Here is a 16,789-nt window from a genome sequence, read left to right as displayed (position 1 = left end):
TTTTAAGGACCAGAGATAATAGTAAGTAGGTAACATTTTTTGAGTGTCTGCCATGTGCCAGGCCTTATGCTAAGTACTTCTAGAAATATTAATAGCTTTACTGAGATATAATTCATATACCACAAAATTCACTTTTTAAGAGAGTACAGTCCATTGGTTTTTAGTATAGCCACAGAGTTGCACAATTGTCACTGCTGCCTAATTTTGAACATTGTCGTCACCCCCTAAAGAACCCTCCTCTCATTAGCCATTCTCTCCATCAACGCTTCCTGCCCCCAGCCCCTGGCAGCACCAATCCACTTTCTGTCTCTAAGGATTTTCCATTTCTAGACTTTTCATATAAACAAAATAATGTAATGTGTGGTCTTTTGTGTCTATCTTATTTTACTTAGCAAACTGTTTTCAGGGTTCATCTAAGTTGCATTATGTATCAGTACCTCATTCCTTTTATGACAGAATACTATTTCATTGTATGGCCATGCCACATTTTTATCAGTTGATGAACGTTTGGATTATTTCCTCGTGTTGGTAATTAAGAAAACAACATGCTGTCATGAACGTTTGAGTGCAAGTTTCTATGTAGACACTTGTTTTCATTTCTCTTGGGTATATACCTAGGATTAGAATTGCTGGGTCATATGCTAACTCCATGTCTAACATTTTGAGGAACTTCCAGATTGTTTTCCAAAGTGGCTGCACCGTGTTACAATCCCACTAGCAGTGCAGAGAGCTCGCATTCGTCCATGTCCTTGCCAACATTTGGATTGCCTGTCCTTTTAATTGTAGCTACCATAGTGGTTCTGAAGTGGTATCTCATTGTGGTTAACTGCTTTTTGTGCTTTCTCTCATTTAATGCTTACAGATAACCCTATGAGGTAGATATTATTTCTATTGTCATTTTTAGGTGGGGCTCAGAGAGTAAAAGAGTGACTTTGGAAAACCCTAGTATGTAAGTGGCAGAGCTGGGACTTGAACTCGAATCTACCCAACTCCAGAAATCCAAGTTCTTGCCTGCTGGGATCATCAGGGAGGTTGTAGAGTGGCAGGTTCTTTCAGCCAGGCCCTAAATAATGAGAACATTTCAACAAGACAGATGCAAGAAGTAGCAACACGAGCAAAGGCAGGGAGACCGGAAATGGTGGGGCACAGTTAGGAAAGACCAATCTGAGGAAGGAGAACTAGAGTGGAGAGGGGGTACAGTATCAGGAGGCCCAGAGGGGTACAAGGCCAACAGGGCTGGGTGGTCCGCTGTGTCCCTGTGCCCCGTGAGTGGAGAGGACCACCTGGAGACTGAGGGAGATGCATTAGTCTCAGGGAACAGGTTTATGCTTTTCATTTCTTTTGCTAAAAAAATGAGACATTGGCCGGGCACGGTGGCTCAAGCCTGTAATCCCAGCACTTTGGGAGGCTGAGACGGGCGGATCACGAGGTCAGGAGATCGAGACCATCCTGGCTAACACAGTGAAACCCCGTCTCTACCAAAAAAAAAACCCAAAAAACTAGCCGGGCGAGGTGGCGGGCGCCTGTAAGTCCCAGCTACTCGGGAGGCTAAGGCAGGAGAATGGCGTAAACTTGGGAGGCGGAGCTTGCAGTGAGCTGAGATCCGGGCCACTGCACTCCAGCCTGGGCGACAGAGCAAGACTCCGTCTTAAAAAAAAAAAAAAAAAAAAGAGACATTTCAGCTGAAAGTATAAGAAAATGTTGCAAATAAAATCAGAACTGAAAAACAATTGAGAGTTCCTGCACTCTTCACTGTATTAGTTAAATGCCTCTTCCTTTCACTTTATATTTGTAGAAAGCATCTTGGGCGCACCACCTGTTAGGGAGTCCACGGATGGTTGGATAGGCTCCTTGCCTCTGCTGTGCCCACCCTGCTCTTACTGAGTTTAAGTGGCTCACAGTTGGCCGCTGTCTGGCCTGGGCCAAGTGCGTGTGTTTCCACTGTTGATGATCTAACATACCCAGAGGCCTTTGAGCTTCATTCTCGTTCATTGTGTCAGCCAGATATTTCCTTTGGAATGTCTGCAGGATTTCCTGGCCGCTTTCACTGCTTTCTGTCTGCTGAGTACACCTTTGAGTTGTGGGTGGGCTCTCTTGAAACAGCGGGGTGCAAACAGATTGATGAAATTGGTGGTTAGCTTGTCTTTTGAGAGTTTCTCTTTGGCAACGAGCACTCAATTCCAACGTTGGAAAACCTCTGACGGTTGAAATGATTGACTGCACAGCTCCTCGTTAGGTGGCTTAGTTGGATAGCTGATTTACAAAGTGCTTCTCAAGTTTAAATCCAGCGGATTTTTATTTTTCACCCCATCAAATGAAGTATTTACAATTATTTTTCTTATAAAAGCTATATATGCTCATTGCCAAAAAAGCAGAAATGCAGGGGGAAAAAAAGAACATTAAAAATACTCATAATCTCAACTGTGCAGGGCCAAACAGTGGTTAATGCTTTGCTTTATATTTGCCTAGATCCTTTTCTATACAGATAATTGTTTTGAAAACAAAATATAGGATTGTACTTTACAAACCATGTTGTAACTTACTCTTTCTCCTGAACTTCCCATGTTAGTATGTGTATGTGTACAAAGTTGTTTCAAATGGCTGTTGAGTCTCCTATTGTGAGGATGTCCTCTAATCATTAGAAATTTATCATCACCCACTCTTGCCTTTATAAACTGAGCCTCAATAAACATATCAATAACGCTTATCCCGTCTTACCAGGCTCCAGTTACAGAGCCCCACTTTCTGTCCCTTTAATACAACAACTTTATTTCTACCCTAGGGTCTTCACAGTAGCTGTCCCCCAGGCCCCCGGCCCCCAGATCTTTCAGGGATTAAGGGAATCCCTTAAACCAGGGAGACTGCTTACATTTAACCTCAGGGGTCGTTTTACAGTGAGCATGTCTTACAGGCCAGCCGCAGGTAGCCAGTGCCACTGTCCAGGGGACTGTTCAGGGCTTCCTGAACACACATCATCCTCTGTGACTGCTGCACAGTGGTCCAGAATGAGACCTCTGAACTCAAGCCACAGAAAGCAGTCAGAGACCTGGGCTGTGTGAGAAAAGGGTTTGTAGAGCCCTGTGTCGGTTCTGCGGCACTGGCAGCCACCATCCCAGGGACTCCCTGGGTGCTGCAGCTCCGCCTCCAGGCATCTGCATGTTGAGTTTTGATGAACTCTAGCAGTGGGGAAGGTTGGAATCAGCTGGACTTGCAGCTTTGGACATTGTCACCCACTTGGGAACACACTAACAAGCTAACTAGGAGTGAGATTATGTTGCATTGCTAGTCACGTCCCTGATGGCAGCAATAGCGGCAGCTTGCCTAAAAGAAATAACAAATTATCATACTATCTTCCGTGAGGTATTTCTTTTCTGCTTTTACTTTAACCAAGTGCTGCCTGCATGCACAGTTTAAAAAATCAGAGTGCTCATAAGAAAATATAGCAGCCCCCGCCCTGTCTCCCCACCTTTACTTTTTTATTTCCCAGAGGTGTTTACTTTCCACTTTTTAAGATTTTTTTCCCTCTAGTACTTTATCTTCGTATTTCTAAATAATTTTATTATATTCCTTATTTCTTGATTATTTTCTTCTCTTATAATCTCCTCCCATTAGGCATTATCACAATTTTTGGTGGATTAATACTCAGTGTTCACATAGATTACAATGCAGACATTGGGTACCACTGAATCAAGTAACATATTAGGAGTGTGTGTTCTTTCTCATACAACCTTTTATTTTTTCTTGGAATTAATCAAACTTGTTTCATTCATTTGAGGAGTTGTCCAGGTGCCTATTGATTTTCACAGTACGTTCTTAAAATGTCTTTTTAAGTTTTAAATTGATTTTTTTTTTTTTTTGTCAAATAGCCTTAGGTGCATTGTTTTCATTGTTCTAAATGCTCTAAGGCAGTTGTCACATGCCCATCCCTATTTCTTTCAAACACGAAAGTACAGTTCTAAATGCTCTCCCCTCCACATCCCCTCCTCCCCAGAGGTTGCTGCCCTGACGTCTCTTCCTTTCCCCGTCTGGGCCTGGGCGTGCTGCTGTCGCCTGGCTGCTGTGCTGTGTGGGTTCTGTTTCCTGGAGTTTATGGTTTCCTCTTTATTGATGTAATCCTCGGTTCTGCTGATGCATCCTCCAGTAGCTTCCTTAGAAAGGGCCCCTGGGAGATAAACTTTTTAAGTCCTTGCACATCGGCAAAGGTCTTTATTCTACCCTCACACTTAATCGATAGTGGGCTTAGGTGTGGAATTCCAGAGTTCCTCCGAATTTTGAAGACATTGTTATCTTGTCTTTTAGTTTCCAGTGTTGTAGTTGGGAAGCCTGATGCAAAATGATTCCCGTTCCTTTGTATGTGACCCGTTGTTTTTCTCTACAAGTATTTAAGGTGGTTCCTTTATCCCCAGTGTGGTGGGATTCTCTGTTCTTTCGTTTTGGAGTGGGTCTTTTTCATCCACTTTATAGAGACACTCAGGACCTCTTTAACACAGAGGCTCCCCCTCCCCTCTGTTTTTTATTTTAAAAGTTCTGTCTGAAACTTTTTGTTAGCTGGATGTTGTCTTGACCCTTCAGTTTTCATTCCTATAATTGATCTCTTCATCTTTGTACTTTACCTTCTGGAAGATTTTCTCAGCTTTCTCTTCCAGTGTTTATAATTTCTAGTCTCTTTATATTGTCCTCAAATTGTTCCTTTTTAAAAAGGTTTTCATAATACTGTCTATTCTTGTTTGGTATTTGCAGTCTATTCACCCGTCCCTCTGAGGATTTAATTACAAACTGGGTTCTCTGTCCTGAGCCAGCACTGCTTCCCCCTATTCTCTGTGCTTCCTTCAAGCTCCCTTTTTTCTATTTTGGGCCCTTCTGTCATGTCTGAGCCTGTCCCCAGTGCCTGGTGACCCTTTGTTGTGCGTTGGGATTTAAGATGGAGGCACCAGCTCATGGGCTGGAGCCCTGTGGGTGGGGGGCCTGCTGGCTGGTGTGCTACACAGTGGGGCAGACGAGCAGGGAGCTGGCTCAGGGATCATGGGCTGGTCCACCCTGGCGCTCTCCAGAGACAAAGCCCTCAGTGTCCAGTGTTCAGGGGAGGCGGCTGGAAGCAAGAAGGAGGCTAAGCGCGGGTGGCGGGGAGGGGCCTGCCATTGCCATTCAGTGTGCACGCATGGTTACTCAGTTACCCTCGTTTCCACTCTGAATTGCACCTCCTCCTCCACCTCCTCCCTACCTTCAACCTCCTTCCCCACCTGCCGGTGTTCTAGAGTCCTGAGCCCGTGCTGGGTTCCTTTCTGCAGAAAATACACCTGAAACGGGGGTGGGCACCTGGGAGTCTAACCACTTTGTTTATGAACTTGTTTCAGCCCACCCAGTTCAGCTCTAAACTTGCGCTTGCTCCCCCGCCCCTACCCCAGTGGTGTCTGGTGATTCTGGATCCTCAGCCTCTGCTCAGTATCAGCTCCCATGGGCCCCTTAGGTCACAACCCCTCCACTGGCTAAATCCCTTGCCTTCCGCGTTCCGCAGCGCCAGGCCTTTGTGCTGCCTCTCCCGTTTCGCCCTTCGTTGTGGAGGCTTCTGCACTCTCCATTTGATTGTTGGTTTAGAAGAATCCTGGCAGGAAGAGAGATAAACCATGTGTACAGTCCGCCACTGCCTAGCCCCAGGGCCTTCCTGCTCCCCCTGAGAGGCGGCTCCTACTTCCGGGGAAGAAATGCTAGGAGAGAGGTTGTGAGAATGTGTGAGTGTGAGTGTGCAAGAGCATGTGCGTGCGTGCACGTGTGCACATGTGTATGTGAGGCCCTGTAACAGACTCTGAAGGTTCTGCAGTCAGCAGACATTGAATTGTCTTGGGAACAAGGCAGCAAACACACAAGATAACCAAAAGAGTAGGTGGCCTCCGTGCTGAAATGGCTGTGTGCCTCAGAGTGGTGATTTTGAAGGGGATTCACTCAGCTCAATGGATTAAATCCTGGAAATTTCATTTGAAAAACTTCCCATGACCTTACTCGGGTAGCTGGCAGGGTATGTGGCTTTCACACTGCCCTGATTGCAGAGTGGACTCGTTCATTTATCCTTTCAACAAGGTTTGATGGAACCCATCCGTGTCAGGCATTGTGCTTGGCACAGGGGGTAAAATGGCAAGCAGAACAGGCACTGCCGTTGTCCTTGTGAAGCTTATAGTCCAGGCTGGGATAGCAGGGGGAGGGCAGATGTTCCTCGTACAACTATATCATTTGTGTTTGGAAAGACCAGATTTGGTCCCAGAGATTGGCGCTGAGCCCCAGGACAACTGAGGACTTTTTGAACCCTGATGTGGCCTGACATCACTTTCAAGGCTTGGTTCGCCGGAGCAGATGCCCTCTTTTTTGGTTTAAAAACATTAGCACTGTCTTTGGAGTGCTCATGCACTAAGGCGGGCACTTCGCATGTTCGTGGTCTCCTGTGTCCCTGGCAGTGATGCCCGCAGGGAAAGGCAGCATGTCCACTTTGCAGAGGAGGACAGGACTGGTTTAAGCTATTGGGTCTCAAGTTCAGGTCCACCTCTGAATTCCATGCTGCTCTTGCTGCACGCAAAGCATTTGGTCCTCTACCCCACACCCCACCTCCCCACAGCTTCCTGATGCTGGGACCTGAGGCTGACTGCTGAGTTCGTAAGCTTCTGCAGTGCCACCAGGAGGGCGTGGGCACCGTCAGGTAGACCCTGCCTTGAGTCAGGTATGAGAGCTCCTCTTGGCACTGTGACTTCAGCCCATAGATAGATCATTTATCTTGCAGATCATTAGCTCTCCTGACTTGGGATGGGAAGAATTTAGGTTATTAGGCACCTTTATGTGACTGGGCTGGGGAGAAGCCTCTGGGTACATCTTGTTGCTGTAGGGAAGACAGGCCACAAATACCCTCCTTGTTCCACCAGGGCCACCTTCCCAGTGCTCTCAAGGAGCCAGGAACTCACATCTCACTCCTCATCCAGTACCTGGTCCTGTGGGTCCCTGAACCATCCAGACCTCCGGGATCGTTCCAGAGCCCTTCTCTGCCCAACACTGCCTTCCTTGGAGGTTAGGGGAGGTTCTCTCTCTCCCTCTCTCTCTCATTCTTCCCACCTTACCTCCCTGGGCCCCTCATTATACCTTTACACATTTCCACCTCATCGCAAATGAGTTGTGGCCCAGGTCAAAGCTGGGCCTTTGGTCATCCTTTTTTAATGCTTCGCAGACAAGGACTGGGGGGCTCTAACTGCCCAAACGGTGAAGCGTGGGCTCAAACAGAGGGGCCCACACTGCCAGCTTCCCCCATTACATTTTCATTTCTCACTCCGAAAAAGGACAGCTCTAGCAGTGTGGTGGGTGGGGAGAACCATCACTGGCAAGTCCTGGAGACCTTTCTAGCCTTAGGTTAGAATGCACACCACCCCTCCGTGGCATTTCCAGATATCCAAACAAGCCCTTCTAGACTCCCTTGTCTCTTGGAAGGTTAAAGACACAGCTCCCTCTCTTCCAAGGCAGCTTGTGGCTCCACAGCCTTGGAGTGTCCTGCAGTTTCTGGTTTTGAAGGTTTTTTAGAAAGTATGCATTTATTATAGAGAGACCGTGTAGGTCCCCTTATTCCCTTTGTTTAGCGCATCTTTTATTTTTACATTTTAGTGGTTCTGAAATTGGGATGCATCGTAAAACAGATGCATGTGTTTGGATGTGGTACTATGCCTTTTTTGTGTGAAGGGGTGTTCCCCAAATGACTGCATCCTAGAATTGAGGAAATCCAGTAAAAAGTGCATTGGGAGACAAAAATCTTTCAAAACATGGAATCCATGCGAGAAAATGAGCATACAGGGTCCTTGGTATGTAGGAGCTGGGACCACTGCCTTAAATCTCATGTTTCCCTAGAAACTGTATGTGTGACCATTATGGGAAAAAATGCTCACAAGGCCTGACCCCCATTCCATCCTGTTTCTATCTGTGGGGGTGACATACTTGGAGCAAATAGTTCCTAAAATTATCCCCATACCATTCCTCCTTCAGCTTTCAGGTCAAATATATTTGCATCTTTATCATAAGGGCCTTTCTTTTCCTGTTGTTACATTTGCTAATTTACAATTGTTTGGTTTGAAAAACAAGGATTTTTTTTTTTCTTTTGCCTCCTGGCCTTTTGGTTTTTCTGAGGCAGCCTCAGAAAGCGTGGCTGTGGTGGGCTCCAGGAATGTCCTGGGGAGCCTGAGCCCACTGGGCTGGGGTCCTGGCTCCCGCCTCTGCCTTGAGCGTGTGACAGGCAGAGGCCATCCATGTGCCGTGGGGCCCGCGTAGAGCCTGCAGTCAGTGTGCAGGATGGGGCTGAATCAGGGCAGTTTTGTGTGAAGAATGGAGGCACTTCCAGCAGTTTGTCAGGATGGGCAGGAGCTTGTCAGGTCAAGGACTGGATCCCAAAGTCTAAAGCTCAAAAGGACAACCCAGAAGGAGTCAGAAAGTGAACTGCTCAGAGACCTCCTGCAGAGTTTATCCCAAAACAGTCGCTGCTCCTCAGTCTTCCTGGATGCTCCCCTTTGCGGTGCTTGAAGGAAAGTGTGCAAGGTTGATTCATACTCTCACAGGGAGGCTGAGTCAGAAAGCAGACCAAGCCCTGACCAGCGATTCACAGAGCAGTCTGGAAAGAAACAGGAAGAAAGCACCACCTTCTTCTAGCCTTCTCCTCCTCCTCTCCATCTCCTTTGCACTCTCTCCCACAAAGCCTGGTCTTTCATGTCAATATCCCCCAGCCCAGCCCCAGTCTAGGTCACAAGGGCTTCGATACTCAGATCAAGTCTGGCTGGCGTCATTCTCAGACACTTCCTAGTAGAGAATTTCTACAGCTGCAGATGAGAAAATGACTTCTTATTGAGACTAGAAACAGGGAACCCAGTGAGTCTTGTTTTGTTTTTCTATATCCCGATCCAGTTTCTGACTTTGAACACCACTCTCAGGCTTGTACCGAGAGGACGCAGGGTGGAGTGAAATGTCTCCGCCCTCCCTCCCACCCAGCCCCGAGGAGAATCCCATTGACTGAAGCACCCAGCTGGCCCCAGGGCCCTAGAGCAGGAGGCTGTGTCACCCTCTCCATGGGCAGCGCCCCCACAGGTGGCTCATCACACCCACTGGGCTCCTTTCTTCACCCTGCCCCATCCCCCCCACCACCCCCGAGTAAGTGGTAATAGCCACTTAATGTGCTGACTTAGCCAATCCCTTTTTGGTCCATTACGACAAAAGTTGCTCTTTTCTCATTAGAGCCATTTCTGTCAGGGTGTCTTTAATCAATGGCTTCCCCAGGGACAGTATTTTTAGAAGTTGTATTTTTCACACTCTCCCTTTTCCCCTTTTGGAAAATCTCATCCCAGTGCCTAGTGAAATGAACTAATGAGATGCCGGGAGATCCCAGGCTGGTGTTAATTGGAACAGGCACGAAAGAAGTGGCCCACGCACACCTTCGGTTCCTTCCTGCCTTACCTGCGATCCTTTTCTCTGTCTCTCCGGTGTAGGTTGCACAGACAGCAGATGGTGTGGATGCTGACCTCTGGAAAGACGGCTTATTTAAATCCAAGGTTACCAGATACCTGTGTTTCACAAGATCATTTTCCAAAGAAAATGTAAGTCTAGTTGTAGTTTCCATTTGCTGAGTGAGCACAAGTAATTTACACTCCTGTTTGGAATTTCCTCATTTTGTTGTTGTTGTGGTTTATTTTCATTGCCATATTAATTTATCTGTGGTTTTAGTGAACTGGGTAGAATCGGCAGCCAGCACTGTGTTTCATTTATTAACAGTATTATTAACCACGTACCCAAGTGTACCGTGAATTCCATTCAATTGTGTTCTCAAAAGGAAACCAGGAAATTTCTCTCCCAGCTCTCATTTGCCTACCTTTCCTCCAAGCAACAAATCACAGGATAGTGCGGCAGTGAGAATTCTCCGGTGGAGCGGGATTTAATGCTGGCCAGCAAAGGCAGCCTGGCTCAGGGAGGGTCCCTGTGACCCCACCCCGTCCACAGACATCATGCCTTTGCTTCCACAGTGACGTTTCCTCTCTGAGTCTCTGTGTGACATATTGCATTTCATTATTTTTGTAGGTAAGTATCCACTCATGCAGATTTCTCTTACTATGGTTTTTTTTTTTTTTTTAAAGTACTCGCACCTGTAAATTAGGAAACTTTAAAGACACCTACTAAGGTTTTTTTTTTTTTTTTTTTTTTTTTTAAACATCTAATAAGGTATTTTAATAGATGGCTTAGAAAAAAAGGAAATAGTTTTGGTGAGTATCTACTCTGTACAAGGCCTGCCCTGGGCACCTCATTCTGTCCCCAGATAATCTCTACAAGTGGAAGTTCCTTTCCATTGAAGAAACCAAGATCCAAGAGGTGACGTGCTTGTTCGAGGTTACTTCTCTTCCCCAGCCCCAAATAGGGAGGAGTTGGGATTTTCATTTTCAGGGCTAACATTTTATTTTTGGCCACATGTTATTGTCTCTTTGTCATGTAAATTTTATTTTGGGGAATATTTTTATTGATTTATATAAATTATATTATAAAAGTAATATTTATTTGCAGTTAAAAAAAAAACTGAACCCAGACAACAAACATACTCATTCAACAGCATGAAAGGGGGAAAGCGTTAGTCCTCCTCTCTGCCACCTGGCCCCGCAGGCCCGGGGTCCCATCACAGGGTCCTTGCATGTTCCCTTGGTGTTTTCTGAATGTCGGCCATCATGTGGCTCTCCGGCTTGTACTCTTTTCTGCCACCTATTCCTGTTGTTTGTGGTTAATTCTTGGGTAGGAGAATTATTCTGAACAGGACTGGGAGAAAAGTCGTTGCTTTATTTTTTTCCCCTAATCACAAGAGCAATATATGCTCATCGTAAAGTACAGAGTTTATAATGGAGAAGGGGAAGATCTTGACACAAAAGTCTGGAAGTCTTTTCAGTTCAGGCTTTTGAGTGTATTTTAAATACCAGGAAGGTGGCAGGGCTAAAGAACGGACAAGGGCACTATGAGCTTATAATGAGTCCCTGCAGGTCCCCCAGCTCACTGAGCAGCCTGAGGCACCCAGGAGAGGGCTGAAGGCTGAGTAGAAGCTTCAGTTAAAAATGAGTAGAGGCCGAAGAGGCTTCAGTTAAAACTGGCCTGAGGACAGCCATGATCTCTGTGATCATTTTTTGTTTTTGTTTTCATTGCATGAAATCAAAAACACTACGGGGTGTTGGTACCTAGGCTAGCAGAGTCCCTGCATCCCTTGGAGTGGGGACAGTGACAGGTCTGAATGTGACAAAGAGAAGTCACTGGGGCTTGTTAGCATTGAGTGTCATGGGTAAGTGTATTAAGGAAAACCCATTGATTTTGTCAACATGTGTTGAACATTAAAAAGATTTTTCTTGGGTGTGATGAAGGGATATAAGAAGAGGACAAGGGCAGTGTGAAAAGCCTCTATCTCGCTTTCGAAGCAGTATAGGAGATAGGTGCATGGTGCATACTGTTTTTGGAAAAAGAATGAATGGATCCAATAGTGGGATCCAAACGATCGAGTTCCAGCAGTTGGCAGGGGCCCACCTGCCAGCTCAGGAGTGGAGGAGGAATCGGAATATTTTAATCTGTTACAGCCAGTCTATGCTGGCCCTGTAGTCCAAACCAAGACTTTGCAGAGCATCATTTTTTACAGCTGTAAAGGAGGGATGTGGGATCTCAAGACTGGACAGATTCTTAATTAGGTGACTTGAGACTCCCAAGGTAGGAGTTTTGGGAGACTCCTTTGGAACCTAAATTCCTTTCCCCCAATAATGCTATTAATACAGAAACCTGGCTTTGGAGTGACATTGCTTCCTGGGGAAGGATCGAGATTAATTGCACTTTTCATGCCCTGTACTTTCTGCATTACCTGTAATAATAATGTACATAGATTAGGTAGGGAGGATATTAAACAGAAGGATTTATGAACATTTGAATATTAAGTTGGTTATCTGTGGCTACCTTAAATGCAAGGTTGTCAAAAATAATTACAGTATACTAGCAAATACTGGCTACCAGAGACAATATAAATACCCTGAGTCAGTGCATATTGGGCTTTTGGCATGAATCATTTGCTCAACAAGGATTGGGAATACGTTCTTCATATTTATGAGGAGGAAATGAAAGAGAGCACAGATGGGGGAGGGGAGAGGAACAGGCAAAATTAATGGTGTCGCAGACCCACTGTATTAAACCCAGTACAGTGGCAGCCCCGTGTAAGGAGCGACCACACTTGGGCTGTGGGGAGCTCTGACAGTGCAGCCTCCCATTTTGTATGCATGCAAGGTTTTTTTATGCTTTGTTTTTAATGGCCACACCACTGATGTTCAGGTTTTATGATCAGGGACATTTGTAGAGTGTGTGGAGGGTGAGGTCACTAAGTGGTTTGCAGTTGACTTCTGTAAAACCCAACTTGTCAAGTAGAAGACATTTGAGAAGGATATTGATGAATGCCCATCCATCTGCGGGGCAGGAAAACATGCCTAGTTGTTAATTTCTCAATGCAGAAAGCAGTGATGACATGGAAAAGCAACTGCCATGAAAAAAAATTATGATAGATTAGACCAGGCGATTCTGAAAGCAGCTGATGTTTGCAAGTTAGGTTAACAGTTCAAACCCTTCCTACACGGTCAGAGATTTATTCTGTGTTCTGAGGGTCCCACTTACCACTCCCGAGCCTGCACTGTACATTGCCTTCCCGAGGCCCAGCTACCTGGAATATCAGAATATCAAATTGTTGGCAAATGTGATAGTTCTGAGAGGAAGAAACGATTTCCTGATGACTGTGCCATAAAAACACTAGTCATAGGTTACACTTGCTACTTTGACCTTCCTATTTAAATTCTAATAATTTGTTTCATTTGTGTACTTTTGGTTCATAATATTTATTAGTGTATATCAATACTTTTGATATTTTTAATCATATAGTTTAGATTTGACATCTCAGCAAACCCAACTTGATATATGTGTGTGTGTGTGTGTGTGTATCTATATATGTATACACACACACACACACACATATGAAACGAAGTCTCCCTGTCAGCCAGACTGGAGTGCAATGGCACAATCTCAGTTCACTGCAGCCTCCACCTCCTGGGTTCAAGTAATTCTCCTACCTCAGCCTCCCAAGTAACTGGGACTATAGGCACCTACCACCACACCCAGCTAATTTTTGTATTTTTTAAAGTAGAGACAGGGTTTCACCATGTTGCTCAGGCTGGTATCAAACTTCTGACTTCAAATGATCCACCTGCCTCGGCTTCCCAAAGTGCTAGGATTACAGGCATGAGCCACCATGCCTGGCCGATTTTTTTTTGTTTGTTTTGTTTTTGAGACAGTGTCTCACTCTATTGCCCAGGCTGAAGTACAGTGACATGATCTTGGCTCACTGCAGCCTCAACCTCCCAGGCTCCAACAATCCTCCTACTTCAGTTTCCTAAGTAGCTGGGACAACATGCATGAGTGCCACCACACCCAGTCAATTTTTTTAATTTGTAGAGATGGGGTTTCGCCATGTTTCCCAGGCTTGTCTCAAACTCTTGAACTCAAGCTACCCGCCCACTTTGGCCTCCCAAAGTGTTGGGATTACAGGCGTGAGCAACAGCACCCGGACTCCAGTTTGATTTCTGACTCTGGCCTGGTTGAAAAATGTGTACCCAAAATTAATTTATTCAGCAAGTAATTACTGAGCACCTGTTGTGTGGCAAAATCCATGCTAGGCTTGTATTTATAGTAGGAACAGAGATAGTTTTGGTCTTCATGGTTCTTAAACTCTAGAAGCAAGACAGATATTAAGAAAATAACCCCACAAATTGATAGGGAGGGAAAAAGAGAGTGCCAAGAGGGAACATACACAGTTTAGATGATAAGAACTCCCTGCTTGGCTTTCGGAGACATGGCACAGTGCAGGTGGAGGTGGGATCTTGGCTCCCATGTGCAGAGATGGAGGTAGCAGCCCTTCTTCTCTAAGCGAGATGGAACAACAGCCTCAGAAGTTGCTGTCCAGGGCAGAGTGATGGCTGACCAACTAGATGCTTGTCCAAGGATGCTGAACAAGTAAACGGAGAGCATGCTCACACTGGGCTTTGGGGATGAGGCACTTCTGCAAAATGGGCACGTGGAGTGCATTGCTAGTATCCTAACAGGAGAGATTTGGGATTTGAGCCCATCATTCTTTCCTTAACTGGCTCTGACTAGAGAGGGGGAACCAAGCTGCAAATTACTCTGAAGATTTTAATGAAATCTCCAAAGTGCCCCCACATATTTAAGTTGTAGGGTAGATATCTTTAGAGCTCATTTCCAGCTTGAAATGCGCGCTGCAAGTGCCGGCGTGTTTGCAAAGAATTCTCTCTCGCAATTACAGAATGTGTACCGTCTTCGAAAGATATTTGTACACCAGTTACAGAAACTGCGCACTGTGGACCCCATATACTACCACTAAATAGAAACTTTAGGAGGCCCTTGTGCATGTCATTTTAGAAGACGTGTAATATTGAGGCAGCAGGACTTTCACTCTGTGTTAGTTTATGATTCTTGGGATTTTGTAAAATGTATCTAGCAACTGAAATGTGTGTCAGTATGCAGACTGGTGATCATTTAGGAGTGTGATTGGTTCCCTATTAGGTTTAGATGCATCTCTGTCCTACGAGTGCCTCAGGAATTTGCTCTTCCTAAAACCTCCTGGCCTTGAGATCTGATGCTCAGAGCTGAGTGGCAGCCTGGTCCCGGGACGTGTGTGCACAGCTGCCCTCTGCTGGGTTATGTCTAAAGCATCTCCTGGGTTGCTCCTGCCTCACCAAGGCTGTGTCTGAGTGAGTGGCTTTGAGGTTCTGCAGATAAAACTCCTTCCCGGGGGCCACACGAGTCCCTGTGTAACCACTGGGGAACATTAAGTGTCACCTACTCTAATTAACCTGCTGTCATAAAGCTGCACGAGTCATTGTGTTAAATATGCATCTTGAAGCCAAAATGGCAAAGCCACCACAGGCATGTTCAGATTAATAGTCTGTATCTCTTTTCTTTCTTCCCAAGAGTCATCTGGGGAACGTGTTAGTAGATATGAAGCTCATTGACATCAAGGACACACTGCCTGTGGGCTTCATCCCAATTCAGGAGACAGTGGACACACGTGAGTCATCCTTTAGTAGCACTCATCACAATGAGGGTTTTCTTCCTCCAGATATATTTCTAGGTGTTTTTTTATGTGCATTTTTCTTCAGAAACATTTTTGGAGGTCTTACTGCATGCCCATGAACAAACCCTGCTGCTTTTGATGTGTGTCTGGCTGGGTTCTCCAAGGAGTTTGCAGAGCATTCTGGGTAGCGGCATGTAAATGAGCAGAACGTCCCTTTCTTTTAGAATGGTGCTCCCTGCTGAATGGACTCACTGGGGAACGGAATGGTGAAACTGGATATAGTTTGTCTTTAGTCCTTCCTCTGGTGTTGCTGAAGCCAAGCTTGGCACAAGACCCAGAAGGAAGCAGAAAGAAAACAATCAAAAGACGCCCAGAGAACACAAAGCCAATAATGTGCCCATTTGGGCCCCATAGAGCAAACAAGAAAAGTGAGAATCAAAAAGACTGCAAATTAAAATTCATAGGTTCAGATTGGACTGAATATTCTGACCACTGAGCAGGTCCAAGCAGAAGTGAATCACTGAGGAATCGGCAGCGTCTTCAGGGTGCTGGAGCCCTTGGAGCTTCTTGACCCACACATGAGTTATTAAATGGTGCTGGAAAACCTCTGGCAATTCGGCTTCCTTGTTTTGGTGTAATTTAACTTACCTTGTTTCATTTTTAATCACTGGTCAGCCAACTTTATGATATCTACAACAGTGAAGTAGTGAATACAAAACAAATACAGAGAATCCTTTCATTAACACTCAGGGTGTGTTTATTAAATTCTCTGTCTCATTTTCTGTCTCATACTTTATTCTCTCATAATTAGCCCACGTTGGTCCCACTATTTTTTGCTGTTTTCTTGCTAGCACTTCATATGATATGAACTAGAGTTTCTGTCTCTACACAGATCCCACCTAACTGTTATTTTCATGAAACCAGCAGACCCCATTGTATAGCATATTTTTATTTTCGTGATGGTCTCTTTACGTTTAGACATTGGATTGCTTTTTGTCATTTATGATTTTATGTATTACCTGATAATCATAAGAGCTGATACTTAGTGTGCATTTACTATGTGCTCACCCCTGTGATAAATGCTTTACCTCCCTGATTTCATTTCATCTTCAGAAGACCCCTCTTATGAGACGGGCATTATTATACCCATTTCAGATATGAGAAAAGTGAAGCACACTCACTCCTTAGGGATTAAAGAACTTAGCCAAGGTCACGCGTCTGGAACTGGAGGAATAACTAGAATGCTCACATACGTCTTACTCCAGCTACACTTTTTTTTTTTTTTTTTTTTTGAGATGGAGTCTCGCTCTGCCGCCCAGGCTGGAGTACAGTGGCCGGATCTCAGCTCACTGCAAGCTCCGCCTCCTGGGTTTATGCCATTCTCCTGCCTCAGCCTCCCGAGTAGCTGGGACTACAGGTGCCTGCCACGTCGCCCGGCTAGTTTTTTGTATTTTTTAGTAGAGACGGGGTTTCACTGTGTTAGTCAGGATGGTCTCGATCTCCTGACCTCATGATCCGCCCGTCTCGGCCTCCCAAAGTGCTGGGATTACAGGCTTGAGCCACCGCGCCCGGCCTCCAGCTACACTTTTAACCACAGCACCACACTGGAAGAGCCTGTGTATAAGCACATTTTACAGATATGTTTTA

The 16,789-nt window shown here is 45.5% G+C and overlaps 1 protein-coding gene across 2 annotated transcripts in view; it reads left to right on the top strand.

Moving 5' to 3' along the window:
• Positions 1-16,789, top strand: part of MVB12B (multivesicular body subunit 12B) — a 179,760-nt gene that overhangs the window by 45,039 nt on the left and 117,932 nt on the right. For both annotated transcript variants that reach the window (XM_050760566.1, XM_050760567.1), the window contains exons 3-4: positions 9,495-9,602; positions 15,040-15,136. In XM_050760566.1, coding sequence (XP_050616523.1) covers positions 9,495-9,602; positions 15,040-15,136 — 205 coding nt within the window. The remainder of the gene's footprint in view (positions 1-9,494; positions 9,603-15,039; positions 15,137-16,789) is intronic.

The sequence above is a fragment of the Macaca thibetana genome, chromosome 15 (assembly GCF_024542745.1).
Source record: "Macaca thibetana thibetana isolate TM-01 chromosome 15, ASM2454274v1, whole genome shotgun sequence".
Lineage (NCBI taxonomy): Eukaryota > Metazoa > Chordata > Mammalia > Primates > Cercopithecidae > Macaca > Macaca thibetana.
This window is presented reverse-complemented; position numbering and strand designations above follow the sequence as displayed.